Raw genomic sequence first — 19,978 nt, 5'->3', positions numbered from 1 at the left:
CACTTCATACTATGCAGCTGTCCTCTCCTATTGTGTCTGGCCTTGTGCGAGTTGGGTTGCGATCCCAGTTGCCAATACGGGGGGTTGACTTAAGCCTGAAACATGCTTCTGCGACTGCGTCTGCGTCTTTTCACGCCGCTGTGGCGCAAGACTCGTTGTCATTCATGCTTCCCCAACCGTTGCACGTCTTACAAAGCAATTCCGCGCCAGAACACTAGGCGGAGTAATGCTTTTTGTCGAAGACGACCTGAGAGACGCCTTCTTTCTTCTTCATCGATTGTTTATTTACATAGCTACTGCGGCTCCTTGTAGCCTTTTTCAGGCGGACAAATACGCCAGTCAGTGACAGGTTATACAAGTGGACATACTTTCGGATCTTTTCCGCCAAACGCTCTTCTATTTGGTCCATATTCGTTCTTCTAAATCTCCCGTTGTTTCTGCCTGTATTATGGGGCATGAAACCGGAAATGCAGCTCCAGAAGGGATGTAGAGCAGACCAATCACAGCCTTGCGGGCTGAGTGAGCTTGCGGAGATTTGCCGTAAATTTTAGAAAAGTGGGGCGACGCCCGTCAGCACGTAAGGAGGGATACATAAGCACGTAAGGGACCCGGAAGGGCTCTTGCGCTTACGGGCCCGTGAAAACGCAGAAGCATGTTTCAGGCTTTAATTCTCGGGAATGATGTTGCAGGAGTAAAAGTGTTCCCCTCCCCCGAAGTTGTTGAAATCCCCACCGTGGTAAAATGTGACTCACCCTCCATTTTTCCTGCGTGCGCCGTTACGCGTGCCAGGGCTCGGAAACTAGATGATGTGGTGCATCTTTCTGATACTTTCATGGTTCAGGATAATGTTGTGGTAGATAGTTATATAGTAGATAGATAGACTGTTTTGGGTGAAGCCCCAACAACAAGAACAACATTGGAAAAAACGTATGACCACATGTGGACGGTTCCAGATTTGTCTTTGTCTGTGGACCAAGTAGAACTGATTAAGGCCCAACAGAGTGAATGTACCTTAGTTAGTAGTTTTTCTGCAGCTTCTGAAAACAGAAGGGAGGTTTGGCACTTACTTCTTTGATGGTGGTGTCCTCATGCGGAGGTGGTCTTCTGGGCCTGACAGTGACCACAGTACAATCCGACAACTAGTTGTGCCAACCCCCTTTTGTGTTCAAGTGTTGAGTTTAGCCCATGATCATAGTCTGTCAGGACATTTGGGCATTTCCAAAACATATCGGCGCATCCTCAGGTATTTTTTCTGGCCGGGATTGAAATCCGAAGTGGCAGCATTTTGCTGATCATGACATATTTGCCAGGTAGTGGGAAAACCTAACCAAATGGTCCCTTGTGCACCCTTACACCCTATCCCTGTAATAGCAGAACCGTTTGAGCATGTCGTGATTGATTGTGTGGGACCACTTCCAAAAACTAAATCTGGCAACCAGTATATCCTCACTATGATGTGTGCTGCCACTCGATATCCTGCAGCTTTGCCCTTATGCACAATAAAGACAAAGGCTATTATAAAAGCACTGGTGAAATTTTTTACCACATTTGGAATACCTAAGCATATCCAGAGTGACCAAGGCTCCAACTTTATGTCAAAAATCTTTGCTCAAGTAATGTCCCAGTTGTCTGTTAAACATTGTACTTCCAGTGCTTATCACCTTGAGAGCCAAGGCGCGCTTGAGAGATTTCACCAAACATTAAAGTCCATGCTTCGTAAGTACTGCCTTGAATCCAGTAGGGACTGGGATGAGGGCCTGCCACTGCTGCTGCAAGAATCCCTAGGTTTTAGTCCGGCTGATCTTGTTTTCGGTCACACAGTGCGCGGTCCGTTGCGTTTACTCAGAGAAAAGTGGCTGGCTGGCAAACCAAATGTGGCTCACAACATTCTAGATTATGTCAGCGCTTTCAAAGAGAAGTTGTACCATGCTTGTGAAACAGCTAGACAGTCTCTTGCTTCTGTTCAGTCCAAGATGAAAAACAGATATGACCAGAAAACTGTGTCGAGAAAGTTCCAGTCTGGTGATAAGGTTCTGGTTTTGTAACCAGTTAGTGGTTCTGGCCTACAGGCAAAATGTTATGGTCCCCACACAGACCCATGTCTTTTGTCATGATATTGATGTTGGTGAGCACCAACCCACAAAACAACATGCTTACAGGGTGAACCCTACTAAACAAGCCATAATGCAGCAGGAAGTCGAGTATCTCCTCCAGAATGTTTTTGCTGTGCCTAGCTCCAGTGCGTGGAGTTCTGCATCCTTGTTGGTGCCAAAATCTGATCAAAGTTTCAGATTTTGTAATGATTTTAGAAAGCTTAATGCTGTCACCAAACCAGATTCTTTTCCACTGCCTCGGATGGAGGACTGTATTGATCGTGTGGGTTCCTGCAAAGTTTGTAACAAAACTTGACCTACTAAAGGGGTATTGGCAGGTGCCCCTGACTCCTACTACTATCGTGGATTCTGCAGAAACTTTGCTGACATTGTTGCTCCCCTCACTACCCTGTCCAGTCCCTCTAAACCCCTTTGTGTGGACTACTTGTTGTCAGGAAGCTCTTGAATCTGCTAAGGCTCTTCTCTGTAGCGCACCTGTTCTTTCTTCCCAAGACTTTCTACTGCCCTTCAAACTTGAGGTTGATGCCAGTGGTCACAGGGCTGGGGCGGTGCTGCTGCAGGAGGATGTTAATGATGTGGATCACCCGGTCTGTTTCTTCTCTAAGAAATTCAACAAACATTAACTTAATTACAGTACTATTGAGAAGGAAGCATTAGCTTTACTCCTAGCCCTTCAACACTTCGAGGTCTATGTCGGTTCCACTCCGCTGCCTGTGGTTGTGTATTCAGAGCACAACCCCTTAGTATTCCTGTCCCAAATGCGTAACAGCAACCAGCGTTTAAGGGCAGTTTATCTACTTCTTCCATTTCCTCTATATGAGCAAATGGAGAAGTTCATTCTATTGGAAGGGGAGTTGACACAGTTAGGAAATCAGAAGTCATGGGACTGTTTTGTCTTAATCTTTGTTTTAATGTGTATTTTCAGGTCATAAAACAATGGAGAGTGACACAGTGGTGAATAACAAACTTTTCTGAAGTGGGCTTAAGTGCAATTTATACTATTGCTTTTCAGATTTAATTAATATTAAAAACTATAAACTGCATGCATACTTTCTGATTATAAACTATGCTGGTTCACTTCTTAATCATTATTAAGGGTTAGGGTTAGACACACGCACACACATCCAGTTTCCCGTCTTAAATCTCCCCTTAGCATATTTAAGGTTGTTAAAATCATTTTAAGTCACTCTCCTACACAAATATTTCTGTATCCGTTTGTTGTGTATCTTAATTGTAGCTACAATTTTCAAACTACTACATCTTCTGATAAAGATGTACTTTATTTAAATACATGCATTAGATATGTGTGTTTACAAATCTCCAGCCTGCATCACACACAGGGGACACACACAGGGGACACACAGGCTGGAGATTTGTCACAGATCGAGATTTGTCACAGATCGATAATGATCAATGATGAAAATGAGACATACCCTGCAGACGTAGGGGACCCTTAGCCGGTGAGACGTGTCCGGCTCTCAAGTGTGTGAAGTCAGCGGGAGCATCGCCAGCCTCGCAGTGAGCCGCCCGGGTACAGCCGGGATCCAACCCGCCACAGAGCAGCCAGCTGCAAGCCGGGCACTAATTGCTATGAGACTAAATCCACCTAGCTTACATGTCACCCTCAATTACTGAAACAAAACAACAGCTTTTCTAGTTGAAGACACTCACTGCGCCAGAGACATGCACTGCAAACGCTCCCCTGTGGGGATATCAGTCAGGCGGCTGCTGCTAACTGTAAACAAACACCGACAGGTCCACCCGAAGCGAGCAGCTGACATGGAGCCAGCAACCCGACATCACATAGCGAGCCCGAGCTGAGGAGGGGGCTTGGGCATGTGACTTACCCCGACCGCAGGCTCTGCTTCTCGGCCAGATCTCCGCTGTTTCCCGGGTGGGCTGCCACATGCAATACTGCTGTAAAAACGTGCACAAGCAGCCAATCCAGAAAGTGCTGCAACTTTAAACACAAACTAACAGCAAGCTAGCGTTAGCTCCCTGCTGCTAACCGTAAACAAACACCGACAGGTCCACCAGAAGCGAGCTGCTGACATGGAGCCAGCATCCCGACGACATCATCCAGCGAGCCCGAGCTGAGGAGGGGGCTTGGGCTCATGACTTACCCCGACCGCAGGCTCTGCTTCTCGGCCAGATCTCCGCCTCTCACCCCGCTCACCGGCTGGTTAGCGTCCCCCCTCGGCTAGCTTCCCAGGTAACACCCGCCGCCTCGAGCTGAGGAGCGTGCTATGGCTTGTAACGTAACCCGGTCTCCTCCTCCACCAGATCTCCGCCTCCGGGGGGGGGGCTATGCCATGTAGACTGACTATGATGTAAATTCTGGTCGTATTCCCATTCGACGCACTCTATCGTATAGTTTCTTACATAGAGGAACCACAACAAATCGCGGGAGTTGTTTTTTGCAAGAGTTTTTGGGACGGTTGACATGCCCGATACCCACATTAACATGTAGAAGCACTACAAAAGTGGATTTTTCATAATATGTCCCCTTTAATATCTCACTTATTAGAACCATTTTAACCACATTCAATATTGGACAGCTTCTGTTGTTGTGAACAAGAGTGACCCGGACAATCTCATGCTGCTTCTTCACATGTGAAACACAAACTCCAGAAATTGTCTTTCCAAAATCAACACACAAATCATTGTTGGATCAAAACTATTCTTTATTAATTAATATCTTCATCTATAATTTCAGTGCAAAAACAGAAGTAAAAACCAAGCTAAATAGCCTAAATCCCAGAAAGTAAAGCCCACATTTAAAGGATTAAGCCCTTTTCATTAATTCATATCTTCCTCTATAATTTCAGTGCAAAAACAGAAGAAAAAATCATGCTAATTAGCATAAAGCCCCAAAAATAAAACCCAGATTGAAAGGATTAAGCTTTCATTTGAATATCTTCCTGCCCTGGTTCTGTCTACTGAGGAGACGCGAACCTGCCGAGGAAGAAGATGGCCCCGGTTTGATTGTGCCTGATGAAGAAGAGGAAGGGGTGGTCTGCTGTGAAGGGTTTCACCCTCAACATACATCTATCTAATCCAATGGCTGCTGTGGCCCCAGCCGCCTCCGTGCCCTCCTCGTTCACCTCCATGAAGGCCTTGTGAATCACCGTAGACAGGAAGAGTCCTGCTTCACCGTTCATGCCAGACAGGTCGGCCTTTGACGGGCAGAACACGTCTGTCATGCCCAGCTCGGACAGAGGCTCCTTCAGGTCGTAGTCCTCCTCCAGCTTGAACATTGGCAGGTGAACGTGGATGTCTGACTGGACGTCCATGATTTTCCTGTCAGTCCATTCATTCAGCATCTCCAGCGTCAGCTCCATCTCCAGCTGGAACAGAGCAAATACATTTTTTTCACATCTCTAAAAACTAAGAAGAGGGTGTCTTGTGATTAAAAGGCTGAAACATGTGATGACGCTAAGGTACACAACAGAAGTTATGTCCCTAACATCTGCTGGTGGTCACTAACATCTGATAACATCAACTGGTGGTAGGCATTAATAAGTGCAGTACAAGGGATATTCTCCATCTTGTTGTTTATTCCACCGCCAAAAAAAACATTAATCGACTGAGTTGCTGTTGCCTCCTTTTAGCTAAACTTCAGTTGTTTAGTAAACACAGTGTCTGTTAAAGACAAATAACATTGCACAGGCTGGTCAGTTGTAAGATGCATATTATACACATGTAGTAGTTTTACCATTTTGGTCTCCATCTTTGTCTGTCTGCTGTTAGGTGCTCGACAGGGAGTGACCAGCAGCTTTTATCTGAGCTTCTCAATATGAAAACAATCTATTGATTTAACTCTGTGTACCTTCAGCAGAGGGTCGGAACAGTCTGTGGACTGTTCAGGCAACAGGATGAACATGCTGAGCTCCTCCTTCTCAAACGGCAGCTCCAGGATCTGCAGACCGTATTCAGGGATGTAGTTGTAGGGCAGCTTCTCAATCTGGATCATCATCTGGACTGGTTTGCACTCAGTCTGACAGACAGAGACAAACAACTATTAAAATGTCTATCTAGCTAATAATTCCATTGGGATTAGGTCACTATCTACTGTAGTTTGAGGAGCTAAGGGACATAGATAAGCGTTTTTTTACCTGGCTGACTTTAAAGGGCATCTCTTTGGTGTTTGCTTTGTTAAAGAGGTTCTTCCAGTTTGCCTTCAAGTAGATGGCATTGACCAGGACCAGCCTCGTACCTGCAGAGACTATCCCCGGCTTCAGGAGATCTTTTATTTTATCTGAAATGTAACAGAAAACCTGAGAATTCAGAACAATGTAGAAAGATTTATTCCCGTTTTCACTCAATTCAGGTGTAAAGTCGTACTTTCTGTCTGCTGCTCGACCCAGGTGTTGATCTCCTTTCTGCTCGCCTCCACGGCGCAGAGGAAATCCACAGTCTTCAGGTCGGAATGGAAGTACTCACACATGGCTTCCAGGAATCGCTGCACAGACCACATATCATCTTATACTTTCAAGGAAGCTTTTAAGAAGTATACATTTCTGCTGTGATAAGTGAAAAATTTGAAACTTACAGGTAGGAACATTGCGGTTTGTTCCCCATACAGACGATTGGCTATTTTCAGAATGTATGACACCGATGGTGAGTGGATGTCTTCGATCAGCTTCTTGAATTTGGCGTGGACGGCTTCATCAGAACTGAATGACAGGGCCTGTGTGGAAGTTTGGATGAACACATGACATTTAAATGCTTTCAGATGTGCACCTAAGAGTCCAGGGTCTGTAGGTGAGGAAGCTAAACTCAGAGTCAGTTCCTCAGAACATTTTCTGGAAGTTTTCCTGCCAGCACACTTGTAAAATATCTGTAAAATGTAGAAATCAGAAGGCGACAAAATCTCATCTCTCACCTGCAAATTCTACATATTCACACACAGAATCTGTTCATAGAGATTTCTTCTGTAGAAACCCGAGTGAGACACTGCAGATTCAAATCTGCACATTTTTAACACTGAAGTCATTAATAGATGAGACGAAAATAAGATACAAGTAAGAAACTGTAAGATTTGTTCTTCTGTTCTGAAAGCAAACTGGTTTAATGAACTGAACTGTCAGATCAATGTCCTTCTGTCAGAGAGCAGCACATACTGGACCTTGTGTCAGGGATTCATCTAGAGTCAGAAGAACAGATGGTTTAGAAACACTGTTCAGTCTGCTCCATCATAACCAACTGGTCCCACAGCTCTGACTCTCTGAATGACCGGTAACAGAGACATGGTGTGATGTACCTTTTCCATTTGATCAGCTGTGTTTCCTCTGGCTCCCAGGTAGACCATAGCCAGAGCTGAACGGATGCTCAGCGGAGACACAAACAAATTCCCCGATGGGTTTGCACGGCTCAGAGTCCGGAACAGCTGCACATCGCCTGAGATGTCGATTGAGCTTTTGGTTGAGCTTTCGACTGGTATCAAGCATCTTGAGCTTTGGAGTTGCCTTCGGGATGAAACATTGATTGCGCTGATGCTGCCGATGTTCTCGAATATGTTGCCGGAGTTACTGTTGTCGATGCTATGGTCGTCAACGCTATGATCGTCGACGCTATGGTCGTCAACGCTATGGTCGTCGGAGCTATGGTGAGTGGTGCCGGGTTTGTTTCCCATGGCTTTGGATGTACAGTTGTCCTGTAATGAACAAAAAATGCTTTTTAGACATATATTTTCAAATCTGAACAGAAATGCACCTGATCGCTGCTTGATTGTATTTCAATTTTTTGTGCCAAGACCCCCAAAACCAACCAGATGAGTTTGGACTGAACCAAACTCAATTTTATTAGGTTTCTCAGGAGATGCTGAAGGTGATGTGCACCATGGATGACCACATCGTGGATGAAAACTGTGGGCATGGTGGTGTTCAGTCCGTGGACGATGTGGTCATCCATGGTGCACATCACCTTCAGCACCTCCTGAGAAACACACAGCGGGACACAGAGACAGCCAGCAGCTTCAGGTCAACTCCAAACCATCCAAAACAAATATATATTTCTATCATTCAAACTGTATTTGTTTTTCTGGCTCTGTTCTGGTGCACACCTGCAGAGCCGGAGGCAGGGAGAGCACACCTCCACCTCCACCTCCACCTCCACACCCTTCTGTAGCAGAACATCTGTGGACAATGGGAGGATTTTTTCATGGTTGAACACCGTTTTTCCCATGAACACATCTTGGTGTGTCGAGGTGTTGCTTCATCTTGATTTCCATGGAACTGATCCGAAATGATTTACTAATCAAATATAATGATGTAGTTTCTCCAAATAATGACAAAGTTATGAAATCATTATATGTGATAAGCAGTGTGCAATAAGAAGATATCATCACTTAAAGTTCATGATCCAGGTGAATCATAGGCCACGGGGTAAGAGGGACTTGTTTATTCAGGGGACGATAAGCAATGGTGAGGCGCCACTTACCGGTTGGTTTTAGCACCGTCCAAATGGGGGAATTGTAGGTTGAGTTACATTCCCTGATTATCTGTTTCTTTAACAGGGTGTCGAGGATGTCTTGAAATGATTCAAATCCTGTTAATGGGATTTTGTACTGACGTACGAAGGTCGGTAGCGTGTTTGGATCAGTGGGGATGCACACAGTGTGGAGGTTAGTGACCCCACAGTCAGTGGAATCCCTTGAGAAGATTGGCTGGAAGCTGGGTAGAAAATTTACATATTTTTTAGGGGGCAATTTTTGCTACAACTGACTGAAATCCAGGGGCATTTGAAAAAAATTGGGGGCACCTTTTGAAACTTGTGAAATAACATTTAACCTTTGTTCAAAATAATAAATACACTTATTTAGGCTTACAGTATATGAGCAATTGCCATCAAATGGCAATAATAAGACTATTAGGCAGTAGTCTACAGATTCAAAGTGTTTTCATATTCAATAAGAACGTTTTCTTTCTTTTTCAAATTAAAAAGTAATTATTAAGATATATGTACTATTGAGAAAAATAATAATCGTCATATGTGTCACTGTCAGCCATTGGAGAAGTTGCTGGTCTGACCAGCTGCCATCTCCCATAGGGATTTATATGGGGCCGCCTTGCTTTCTTCCCACTGCTGAACCATTTTTTCACAGCAGATTCTGCACATGCTGCAGCAGCTGCATCTTCTTCTTCTGGACCCTCTAGTGAGATAATCATTAGGTCTTCCACTGTGCTGTGTTGAGATTGATCCGCCAGTGAGTTTTGACCCGATTCAGAAGAGAAAACGTCCTCTCGAGAGGTGGACATTGGCATGACTTGAATTATTTCAATTATGTGGAGTATGTTGGAGGAACTCCTCAGACCAGACCCTTAGAATCTGTGCCCATAGTTCCTTCCACTTTAGACCTCTGCAATTCCTTTTGATGATCTTCTTAAGACGGGTCCATTCTGCCATTACGCTGACATCGCAGCCGTTTTTCATCAGTATCTCCTTGAAATGCTCTAGGAGCAGCAAGAGCTTCTCGTTACCATACTCAGTCAGACCTGCAGGCCAGTGCGTAGGGTCCAGTGTAAACATGGCCATGAGGATTGTGTCTGTTTTATACCTTTCATCAAGGCAGGCCACAATGTCATGGATGAGCTGCTCTCTGGAACTCTTCAATCTCTCCTCAGCATCTGCTTAAGTGTCAGAAAGCTCTACACCTCTGCAGCTACCACACCTACACTCCACCTTCACTGCTCTCAGCTTTCGGCCATCACCTTTTGTCATGTCTTTCAGTACCTCTTTGGAAGTCTCAATAGCCTCCAAAGCTGTGGGCAGAGAGATGCTGTCCTTCTGGAATTGGAGAGATAGATGGGACAACTCCTCCAAAACATCCATGTAAAGACCTGTATGGAGGATGAATTCATTAGATCTAACCTTCTTGAGCCATCCTCTCACTTTTGCAGCATCTGCTTTCTTTATATCTTGCCGCTGATCACTTCCCACTCACTTAGATGAGCGATGACTGCAGGGATGTTCGTCTTGCGTGCTTTAACCCTCGTGTTGTTCTTGGTTAGAATTAACCCAGAGTGTGTGTGTGTGTCTGTGTGCATGCATGTGATCATCCGCAAGCCCTGGCTGTTCAGGTAGAGGGTTCGGGTAACCCAAGGATTGTTATTATCCAGTTCTCCTGGGTGTAGTTGAGACAAATGGATTGTCATTCTAGATTCTTCTGGGGTGGCCAATTAGACCCCAAGGGCGTAGTTCGTTGGTTCACCTCCAGCTTAGGCGTGCCACAGACTTCCAGGTTGAGTTCCCGAAGGAGGGCAAAGGCTGGAAAAATGCCTGCGGACCAGGTATCCTTTGTCCCTTGAGGATTTCAAGTCGGATGGGGGCCCCTGCGGTTCGTGGAGGAATGACCATGTGAACCTCACTGGCGACCTGGCATGCTTGGGGGATGGTTAGTCCTGAGGTTAACTGGGCTGGGTCAGCAGACAGAGAGTATCTCACATGTGTTCCAAGTCTGACGAGGAGATCTGCCCCCACCAAGAATGAGGAGTGAAGTTGGGGAACCACACTCACAAAATGCCAGATCTGTTGTTTTCCAATCCAGACAGAGATAGCGCATACTCCAAATGCTTTGATGGGAGATTGTGGTATCTCTGCTGAGAGAAGGCGATGGCAGCGTCGTACAAAGAGAGAGGGAAGTCCGAGGTGGCACAAATCAGTGTATATGTCCATACTGATTGCAGATTCACACGTTCATTTTTTATGAGAACGATGAACTGACCGCAACTTAATGACAAATAACGAATTTGAACACGTTTATATTGTAGCTTCCTCACTTCACAGACGACAGGGAACTTCTCTCTTTTTGTGTAACTTTATTAAAGTCCAACGAACACGACACATTCTTGTTCCTAACTCCGACACTCCTAACATCCACCACCGTATTCTTCACTACCCTTCCTCATTCACCCTTGACCCGCCAACTCATCAGCCAATGAAAGCCTGCCATCCCACACAACCCCACAGCCATTGGTCTAGATCTGTCACGTGCCCCACCCTGACCTGTTCACTGACCCTCAGGACATCTCAATACTTATTTAACATGGTTTACTTAGCTGAACATAAGTCAAAACAAACACAGAGCAGGAAAACAGAATATAAACCTAACTACCAGTCCGATACAATATTATCTGAGTTCCAGGTCAAACGTAACGGAATGTTTTCCTTCTCCTGAGGAGAGACATAGCCATATTGTTGCTCAGTGCCCACAAAATGTCTGCGATGTAGCCTAACCTAAACCAACTAACTCGACTTCGCACTACGTTACCCATGATTCATCGCACACACGTAGATCAAACAGGCAACGTATTCCAAGACAACAGCTCTCGGTCTCATAAAAATGGCAAGTGAAAGCAAAGACGTAGACTCAGCGACTACATACAATGCACCTTATTATTATTTGGGGATTTTTACACACTGTTTGATCAAGATTCCAAATCTCACCTTTCTGTGCAAATTGTGTTCTCCTGTGCTGAAAAAGCAAGTCCGGACGTCAGCCAAACTTTTTGTTCTCTGTCCACACATTTATTTGAAAGATTTCATGATAGAATTTAAGGTCTAGCTTAATAATTGGTTTCATGGCTAGGCATAGCACTATGATTTGTTGTGCCTTTTGTTTGCAGGGTATGAATAAATAAACAGGCAAAATCTGCAATAATAAAAAAATAAACATTTCTTTTAGGAATTGATAAATATGAAGTACAGTTTAAGGCAAGGTGATGGATACAGTTATCTTTAAAAAACAAGTTAAGTCTTGTAAATTATGGGTGGGTCCATGTTGTGATGTGAATACAGGTTTGAAGTGCAGGGAACAAGTGTGCAGGGTTCACACAGACTTTGACAGCTGCTAACACTCACAGATTTCACCTGATCTCCAGAGCATTTGGGAGTTCGATAAGGTTTGTAGATTTTTGTTAACCACATTGTAGCTGAGGGAATAAAAGGATCAGTATCACAGGTAGTATCTGTAGAGAGGACACTGTCCAGCTTGTGCTTCAGATGTGGAAATACGATTTTGTGAAAGTTCAGTGTTTTTTACTCGAGGTATTTAAACTTAGCTCATTTGCCTTCATGTCTGAGAGCCTTCATAAGGTCTTTAATAATAAATTGTATTTCACTATAGATACATATGCAAACGTCTTCTGCACACTTACCATAATGTTTATGAGGCTCTTTATTAAAATACTTAAAGTTAAAAAACAATGCTAAGTGTAAACTACTGGTACAATATGAATGTAAAATCAGTTGGGATCCCACCCCTGACAGTGCACTGATAAGATCCACTATAAAGACGATGTCTCACCGTACTGGTTTTGTTGAAACTGAAGTATAACTTATTTGTGGTTGTGCAGAGTGGCAGTTCCTCTTTCACCAACTATCTTTGATGCAGACAAAGACATTTTTTCGCATGAAGATCCATTAATAATTCCCAGGGGAAAACGGCAAACATTTAAAAAGAAAAGCACCTTTAAAGTGAGTTAATATTGAATTGGTTCTTCCGTGAAAATCTGTTTTGTTGTTTTTGTGTAAACTTGCTTACAAACAAACATATGGACAGACAAACAATACTCCTGCAGCGGAGCAGTTGATTTAGTCGTTCCTCTAAGTTGCTCAGTTCGCTGAGACACAAAGGATGTGGTGCGTCATAGGCTCTGACTTTCAGATTAGCAAGGCAAATGGGAAGCTATCGTCTGGATTCGAGGGTTCACTTACCTCACTGAGCACTTCCGTTTAGAGTGGTGTTTTCATTTGGCAACATGACTATTTAAGTTTATACATTTGACAAAAGTACAGAATACTCATAATCAGCAAGTTGTGTGAATATATAATGACACCTGATACTTATAGGCTTTACATTTCAGCAATTTACAGACATCTTGTGAATATCTCATCGATATATTTGGGTTTAACCCCTTTTTCATATCAATGTCTGCTATGAATAAATCCCCCACTCATTCACTGACCCCTACTTTACTATATAATAAAATAGAATAGAATTCCTTTATTGAACAGCTGTATGACAAAATTTTGCATAAAACAGGGATGGAAATAAACAATAATACACACAGACATATGTCAAGTATGCAGTTCTGTGAACAGTAGATTAGACCAGCACAGTGTTTTTTTTTTGCTGATCCAAATGTTTGTGGCTCGTCATAGGCAGCAGGTTCTGTAAATGTCCTGCAGTGAAGGTAGTTGGGTGTTTCTGTGCTGATGGGATGACTCTCTGGAGAGCGCTCCTGTCAGCCACAGAACAGCTGGCATACCAGGGGGTTTAAGGTGAGTACGCTCTCCGCAGTTCAGCGATGGAAGGACACCAGCAGTTCTTTGGTCGGTTTAGCTCTCCTCAGTGTCTGTAGGAAGTTGAGCCGCTTTTGTGCCTTCTTCATCAGAGAAGTAGTGTCATCTATCCACGTGAGGTCCTGGGAGTTGTGAGTGCCTATAGGAATTTAAAGCTAGTCACTCGCTCCTCTACATCTGCAAGGGAGCAGGTTCCTCTTCCCTTTTCCTGAAACTGATTATCAGCTCCTTTGTTTTGGTGGAGATAGATGCTATAGGTTGTATACAGACCTTATCCCTTATAGGCAGTCTCATAGCCGTTGTGAATCAGTCCAACCACAGTGGTGTCATCTGCAAACGTGATGATTGCATTGGTGCTTTTGGTAGGTGTGCAGTCACGGGTGTAGAGGGGGTATATATATATATATATTTATAAATACTAACATATATAATAACTTGGCATTTGTAGGGTGCATTTTCTCTGCACCAGTATTACGCCTGAACACTAACGTCAGTGGAAAATCCCCAAATAAATGTTTATTTTACACTATTAATACCTTATGGTAAAAAGCACATTCAAATTAACTTGTTTGCCTCAGTTTATTGTCTCTCTGTCGCGAGCACAATGCATTATAGTATATTTTGCTCTGTTAGTGAGCTTCGGTTGCACGCTACTTTTCACAATGCATAGTGGGAAACAATGATTCCACTATATAAGGTGTTCACTAAACATTCGGGCAGCACTACAATATTGCTACCTCACTAAAGGGATAAGTGAGTGACACAGCCATTCTATTCCCAGCTGCCATTTTTATTCCCCTATCCTTTCCTTTAGCTGTCACTTGACATAATCATTATATAGCTCTAAACACCATAAAATAATCTGCCTGCACTTTCACCTCAAAGTGGACTCCTGTCACATTCATAGGGAAAAAAGGGTTTGATCCAAAATAAAACATTGTGATTGTCTCAAATATAGATTATTAACTGCTCTGGTATATTTCTAATGTTGTTTTAGGGCTAAACGATGGCCAACTTTGGAGGACACGCCCTTCCTGGTACCTTCTTCCTGTTTTATGGCTTTTGGCTGACAGTGAAACATACTCTCCAACAATACTGGAGGATGAGTCAGCCCAACAAAAGACAGGGCATGCCACCTTTATTTAAAAAATTGGACTACATCGAAGGAGGATTCAAAATATTTGCCTCGTTTGTGGGTCAGTTTTTTTCTCCTCAATCCGTCTGCATTCGTTAACCTTCCAAATCTGCTCTTGACTCATTTGTCTTAGTTTTTCGTCGCAGGTATTATGGTGGAACAGTTTGTGATGGATGGGCCACACGCCCACCTGTACGACAGAGACAACCAATCCTGGGTGAAGCTGATGAACTGGCAGCACAGCACCATGTATCTGTTCTTTGGGATCTCAGGGATAGCATTGATCACCAGCACCAAATCCAAACAGGTGCCACCTGGCATTGACCGCCTTGCTCTCTCCATCGCTCTTTTTGTGGAAGGTAAGCTCTGAGTTTGAACTTTGTTCTTCAGATCACCAATGAACCTCTCAGACTTGTATTTGTGTTGTTTTCTGTGTTTGACTCTCCACCCTATCTCCAAGGCTTTCTGGTCTATTCCACATGCGTGAAAAGTCCCCGCCTTCTGGACGCCCACATCCACTCGCTGCTGCTCGTGGCTGTGTTTGCTGGAGCAGCTAGCACCATGTTGGAGGTGTTCATAGACAACTTTGTTCTGGAGCTGCTCAGGGGGTGTCTTTTCATCCTGCAGGGCTCATGGTTCTTCCAGGTGATTTACAGAAATGCAGAAATGTGTTAAATGTGACTTGTGAATGTGTCCATAAACACGGTACCATATAGTACTATACATCTGCAGAATATTTTTCAATTGATTCAACACGTGGCACACATTCAAACACTGTTTTTTGAACACTTATAAATGAGCTTCCCATGCAGACGGCTCTTTTGTCAACACTGTTTGTTGTTCCAGATTGGATTTGTTCTGTACCCTTCAAACGGAGGCGAGTGGGACTTGACACTGCACAACAACGCCATGTTTTTCACAATGTGCTTCTGCTGGCACTTAGCTGTCGCCCTTCTTCTGGTCGCCTGCACAGTGTGTGTGGTTTCTTGGTAAGTATCCCTCACCCATGAAATATCCTTACATACGTTACATTACCTGTGTGTGACAACTAAATCAGAATTATAGAATGGGCCATAGCTAGAGCCAAATGCAAAAAAACAGGTCAACTGGACTTGATTGAGTTTCCTGACGACGTTTCAGCTCTCATCCAAGAGGCTTCTTCAGCTCTATGTACATACTGCAAGCAATACAGTCCGGACTTCCATCCCCAGGAAGTTTAACTACCATTCGCAGTTTGGGACACATGACTCATAGGGGGCGGTCAACAACTCTCCCAACTAAACCCCGAGCAGGGTGGGTCCAGCCTCTCAGCTAACCTCAACGACCCCTTAGGACCCTAATAGTTAAATACCTGGGACTGAAGAATCCTCTTGGCTGAGAAGTGAAACGTCTTCAAGAAACTCAACCAAGTTAATTTTACCTTGTTTTTTAGCACTGGGTTATACTATGACCTGGATGACTGAGAATATCTACAGACCTAATGCCTTAGCTATAGGTTCACACAGAGGGAAATTACATAATATATATTTGGAATCAAACAAATTACGCAAAATGAAACTCTTATTAACCTGGACTGTAAAATGATTTAATATTTTAGCACAAGTAACCTGGATTTTGTGTGTATTTGTATCTTAAGTGTTTTCAACATTAAAACACCAAACATTTTGAGTATTATTCTAATATCTGAACCATTTGAAGGGTTTAATGGTTGTCATTTTTACTCTGCCTTAAGGATATGAGTCCTTGTTCTGAAACCTGCATGAGACCTTTACTTTGAAGTCTTGTCATTGGCTTCCTCTGTTTTACTGGTGCATTACTGCCTTTTACTCTGCAGTCAAAACATATGAGTACAGCATGATCATCATTCATTTATATGTTTGTGCACCTTCATGCATACACTGTTAGAACATGATTTGCACATATGAACTGAAAACCTGCTCTGCAGCAATAGTACTGGTCTGTACTGGACCTCTTAGATATTTCTCTTTAGCTGCACGTTACTTTGTAGTACGACTTTTGTTGAAGTTGAGTTGAGTTAGAGAGGACGGATTCTATATCATGCGGGCTGATCTTAGTGGTAATGGCGGATCCTGTGTCGCGTTGGCATCATATAATGGTGCTGGACCAGAACCGAGGCAGCGGCTGATGATGGATCCTGATTGGTGGCAGTGGACAGTATCTGTGGACTAAAGTGGATCTGATCTGGATGATGGATCATGATCTTGCTGGCTGCTGACCATGGACTATGATTGCAGCAGGACTGCTTGACATATAGTAGTGAAGTTATCCTTCAAAATGTTTACCCTCATCAATGCTGCTAAAAACTTTAATCTTGATGATGTTTTCCTACACGTGACATCTATTGCACTTCTGTCCGTCCTGGGAGAGGGATCCTCACATGTGTCTCTCTGAGGTTTCTATGTATTTTTACCTGTTAAAAGGTTTTTTAGTAGTTTTTCCTGACTCTTGCTGAGGGTTAAGGACAGAGGATGTCACACCATGTTAAAGCCCTACGAGACGAATTGTAATTTGTGAATATGGGCTATACAAATAAAATTTGATTGATTGATTGATTGAGTAGCAGAAGGTTAGTTGTGAAATGTTTGTTGTTTATATGTTTCCTGAAGTTTTCCCCTCTTGTTCCAACAGCACAGTGAGGACATTCTCCGGAAAGGGACAGGATACAGAAATTGGAGTGAGAAACACATCCTCAAGTGCAAGTTGCGAGAAAGCTTTGCTTGAAGAGTCTGATGGAGAGTGAAGGCTGTCAAGATTTTAAATCTATGTTTGTCTGTGTGCGTGTGTGTCTGTGTAGCAGTGTTAATTTTGGCAGCCATTTTTGATTTAGTCTAAATCTTAGTCCTTAGACGAAAATGCATATTAGTTTTAGTCACATTTAGTCATTTTTATCCTTCTTAGTTTTAGTCTAGTTTTCGTCACATTTAATAGCCACATTAAACTCTAGCTGGCAGTACTTAGGTTGTCCATTAGATATCCCTCTTAGCATAGGTCTATAGCAGGGGTCGGCAACCTTTACTATCAAAAGAGCCATTTTGCCCCCTCTTCCCCAAAATAAAATTTGTCTGGAGCTGCAAAACATATTTGATAACAAAGCTAATACATTTTTATATAAAGTTATACTATACTAAACCTATTTGGAAATAAATTAAACACAGAACTATGTAGGGCTATTTGAATCCTCCCCATATTTGTGAGAAATGTATGAAATAAGAAGTAGCACACACACACACACGCATAGTGGCTTGGTGTTAATCTTGAAGCTGGTTAAAATGTGTGTGCGTCACATTTCTGTTTAATCTTGCACCTGCCTGTTATGGGAACTTTGAATCTGTGACATTCAATTCACTGTACTTCTACTTGTTCTCATGTATACGTTTTTTTAGATTGTGCATGCTTACTGAAGACTCACAAGGCTTCAGCTGATTCAAGGCTTTTTCTCAAAACTTAAAATCGCACTGTCATGATATGAAGCGGCTCTTCGTCATTTCCTGATTCGAACCCGGGATGATGGTACTACAACTGTGCAACATCAGGGAGGACATTCCCTCGTTATTGACCTATCCTGTTCTACCTACTGTTCTAAAATATTACACGCCGTACGTGTGGGGCTATTATTTACTACCCCGTGCTACTGATTTAGCCAAGGCTGTGCGTGAGTGCCCATAGCTATGCTGTTAAATTTCCATTGCTTCTTAATAAATACTTGATTGAACCAAACCGAGACTGGCTCTTCTCATATTTAGGATAAAAGAACTCGACAAGGCTGTGTTTTTGTTTTTGTTTTTTTGGGGTTTGAGTTTATTTCAAGCTACTGTTTGCACAAGGTCGTTAAGATTTTTCTTTGGTAAAAAAGAACAAATGAAAAAACTAAAATCCATCTGTTATTGTGATTTATTTAACAACTGGTAAGAGAACTAATGATGTACAAACAAAAAACAAGTCAAAGTAAGTCCAACTCACTTCACACAGGCCAATATTGTATTCCATCACACATTTAATGAAATGACAAACACAAGATTCAAGAGACAGTGGAAAGTTGTGCCTTTGAAGGAGATTTTGGTAAAATAACCACAGAACAACAGTTATTTCCAAAGTTTGTCGACAATTGAAAGGAAAATGTAAAATATCGAATCTTGACTTTTTATGTTTGCCATTGTAAACAGCCTGATTTGGCCTATTTATGTTTTTTTAGAAAAGAAAGGTGTTTCTGGCTTTTTTAGAGATTGTCCAACTAGGTAAATAAAGGCCTATGACATACTGTAACAACAATGTTATAAAGTAGAATTTGAACAGTCAAATAATCAAATACAGGCATGTGTGTGATGGAGTGGACCTACGATTCACTGCTGAATGTGCTGCTGGAGCTGCTGAGCCTGAACCGTCTGGATGCGAACCTAGAGGAAGAAAAATAGTTCACCCCAGGTGGCTCCATGTTTGTTTCAGAAGCTATTTAGCATTTCCTTATAGGTAATAGTCATATATGACTGCATGTAATCTTCCCTGTGTGGCCTGTCCTTGCTGCTGAAGCTGTTGGAACTGTTGTGCTGTGACAAAGCTGACTGGTTTGTTTCCTGCATTCAGCTTTGTGCCAGCAGGCATCGTGGTGAGGATGATGTTCCTGCCCAGGCTGCTGAGGCTGCTCAGAGAAGAAAAATGAAAATAAAAGACACCTCATGTCAGTTACTTAGAAGCTGCAGAGAAATTCTGTCAAGAGGAACAGTATGTAAATGTGGCTGCCATCACCTAGATGTATTGACCATCAAAGCATGGAATCTGACAAAAGAATTTAATAAAATACATTGGAAATCTATCTTTACAGTAAAAATGGTATTTATTCCACTAGGAGAAGGTCTTAACATGAGTAATGTTCTCAATAAATAAACTAAATAAATAAAAGAAGACTATGAAACTTGCTTTGTGCTCAGGCTTCCCTTAACCATCAGTGTGGTCACTACGCTCTTGCTCTTCAGTGGTTGGTTGAGGACAGAGATCGTCACTGTGATTCGTGTAGGTAACTTCCCCTATTGTGAAAGAAAAGCATTGTTCCTAAATATGCCAATAAAGCCAATAGGAAATCTTTATTTCGGATTTAATAATGCGAAAACAGATGCTTGGGGTAAGAGATGGTGTCATCACACAGTTTGTCCAGCAGAGTGCACTTTAACCACATTGTACACCACACTAAGTCTGAACCACATGTAGTCGAGCAGTGTCTTATGTCACTAACTAGTTTGAGGAATACATAAGAGACTTCCTCATCATTTTATCATTTCTAACAGTACATACAAAATATGTGTATGTGTATGTAAAGAGCATCAGCTGATATTCAACTATCAAAGCTTTTGACTGGAATCAATAATGACAGTTGTAGAAAAAAGAAACTGAGGAAAAAGCTGATATGATC

The 19,978-nt window shown here is 42.8% G+C and overlaps 2 protein-coding genes across 3 annotated transcripts; one reads left to right on the top strand and one right to left on the bottom strand.

The window, feature by feature from the left end:
• Positions 1 to 4,777: 4,777 nt before the first annotated feature.
• On the bottom strand, positions 4,778 to 7,767 carry LOC128447754 (leukocyte elastase inhibitor). Its single transcript, XM_053430073.1, has 6 exons — positions 7,378 to 7,767; positions 6,667 to 6,804; positions 6,459 to 6,576; positions 6,230 to 6,372; positions 5,944 to 6,111; positions 4,778 to 5,461 (listed from the first exon to the last, which is right to left on the bottom strand). Exons 1-6 carry the CDS (start codon positions 7,747 to 7,749, stop codon positions 5,051 to 5,053), a joined length of 1,350 nt encoding a protein of 449 aa, XP_053286048.1. The 5' UTR covers positions 7,750 to 7,767; the 3' UTR covers positions 4,778 to 5,050.
• A 4,135-nt stretch (positions 7,768 to 11,902) lies between these two features.
• Positions 11,903 to 18,291, top strand: LOC128447762 (transmembrane protein 45B). Of its 2 annotated transcripts, XM_053430087.1 has the most exons (7): positions 11,923 to 12,016; positions 12,470 to 12,590; positions 14,416 to 14,614; positions 14,700 to 14,912; positions 15,014 to 15,198; positions 15,400 to 15,542; positions 17,203 to 18,291. In XM_053430087.1, the coding sequence occupies exons 3-7, from the start codon at positions 14,425 to 14,427 to the stop codon at positions 17,312 to 17,314; spliced, it is 843 nt and encodes a 280-aa protein (XP_053286062.1). In that variant the 5' UTR covers positions 11,923 to 12,016; positions 12,470 to 12,590; positions 14,416 to 14,424; the 3' UTR covers positions 17,315 to 18,291. The 2 variants fall into 2 exon arrangements, with proteins under 2 accessions (XP_053286063.1, XP_053286062.1); XM_053430088.1 differs by lacking the exon at positions 12,470 to 12,590 and having other exon boundaries at positions 11,903 to 12,016.
• Positions 18,292 to 19,978: the final 1,687 nt, after the last annotated feature.

The sequence above is a fragment of the Pleuronectes platessa genome, chromosome 9, assembly GCF_947347685.1.
Source record: "Pleuronectes platessa chromosome 9, fPlePla1.1, whole genome shotgun sequence".
NCBI lineage: Eukaryota > Metazoa > Chordata > Actinopteri > Pleuronectiformes > Pleuronectidae > Pleuronectes > Pleuronectes platessa.
This window is presented reverse-complemented; position numbering and strand designations above follow the sequence as displayed.

What these genes read in the sequence shown, in the direction of transcription:
- LOC128447754 (XM_053430073.1), bottom strand. Translation starts at nt 7,749, where the DNA reads ATGGGAAACAAACCCGGCACCACTCACCATAGCTCCGACGACCATAGC. An exon ending in CAGCTGATCAAATGGAAAAG is followed by an intron (nt 6,805 to 7,377) that starts GTACATCACACC and finishes ACTTCCACACAG; the next exon opens with GCCCTGTCATTCAGTTCTGA. An exon ending in GGTCGAGCAGCAGACAGAAA is followed by an intron (nt 6,373 to 6,458) that starts GTACGACTTTAC and finishes GTTACATTTCAG; the next exon opens with ATAAAATAAAAGATCTCCTG.
- LOC128447762 (XM_053430088.1), top strand. Translation starts at nt 14,425, where the DNA reads ATGGCCAACTTTGGAGGACACGCCCTTCCTGGTACCTTCTTCCTGTTT. An exon ending in CATCGCTCTTTTTGTGGAAG is followed by an intron (nt 14,913 to 15,013) that starts GTAAGCTCTGAG and finishes CCTATCTCCAAG; the next exon opens with GCTTTCTGGTCTATTCCACA. An exon ending in ACAGTGTGTGTGGTTTCTTG is followed by an intron (nt 15,543 to 17,202) that starts GTAAGTATCCCT and finishes TTGTTCCAACAG; the next exon opens with CACAGTGAGGACATTCTCCG.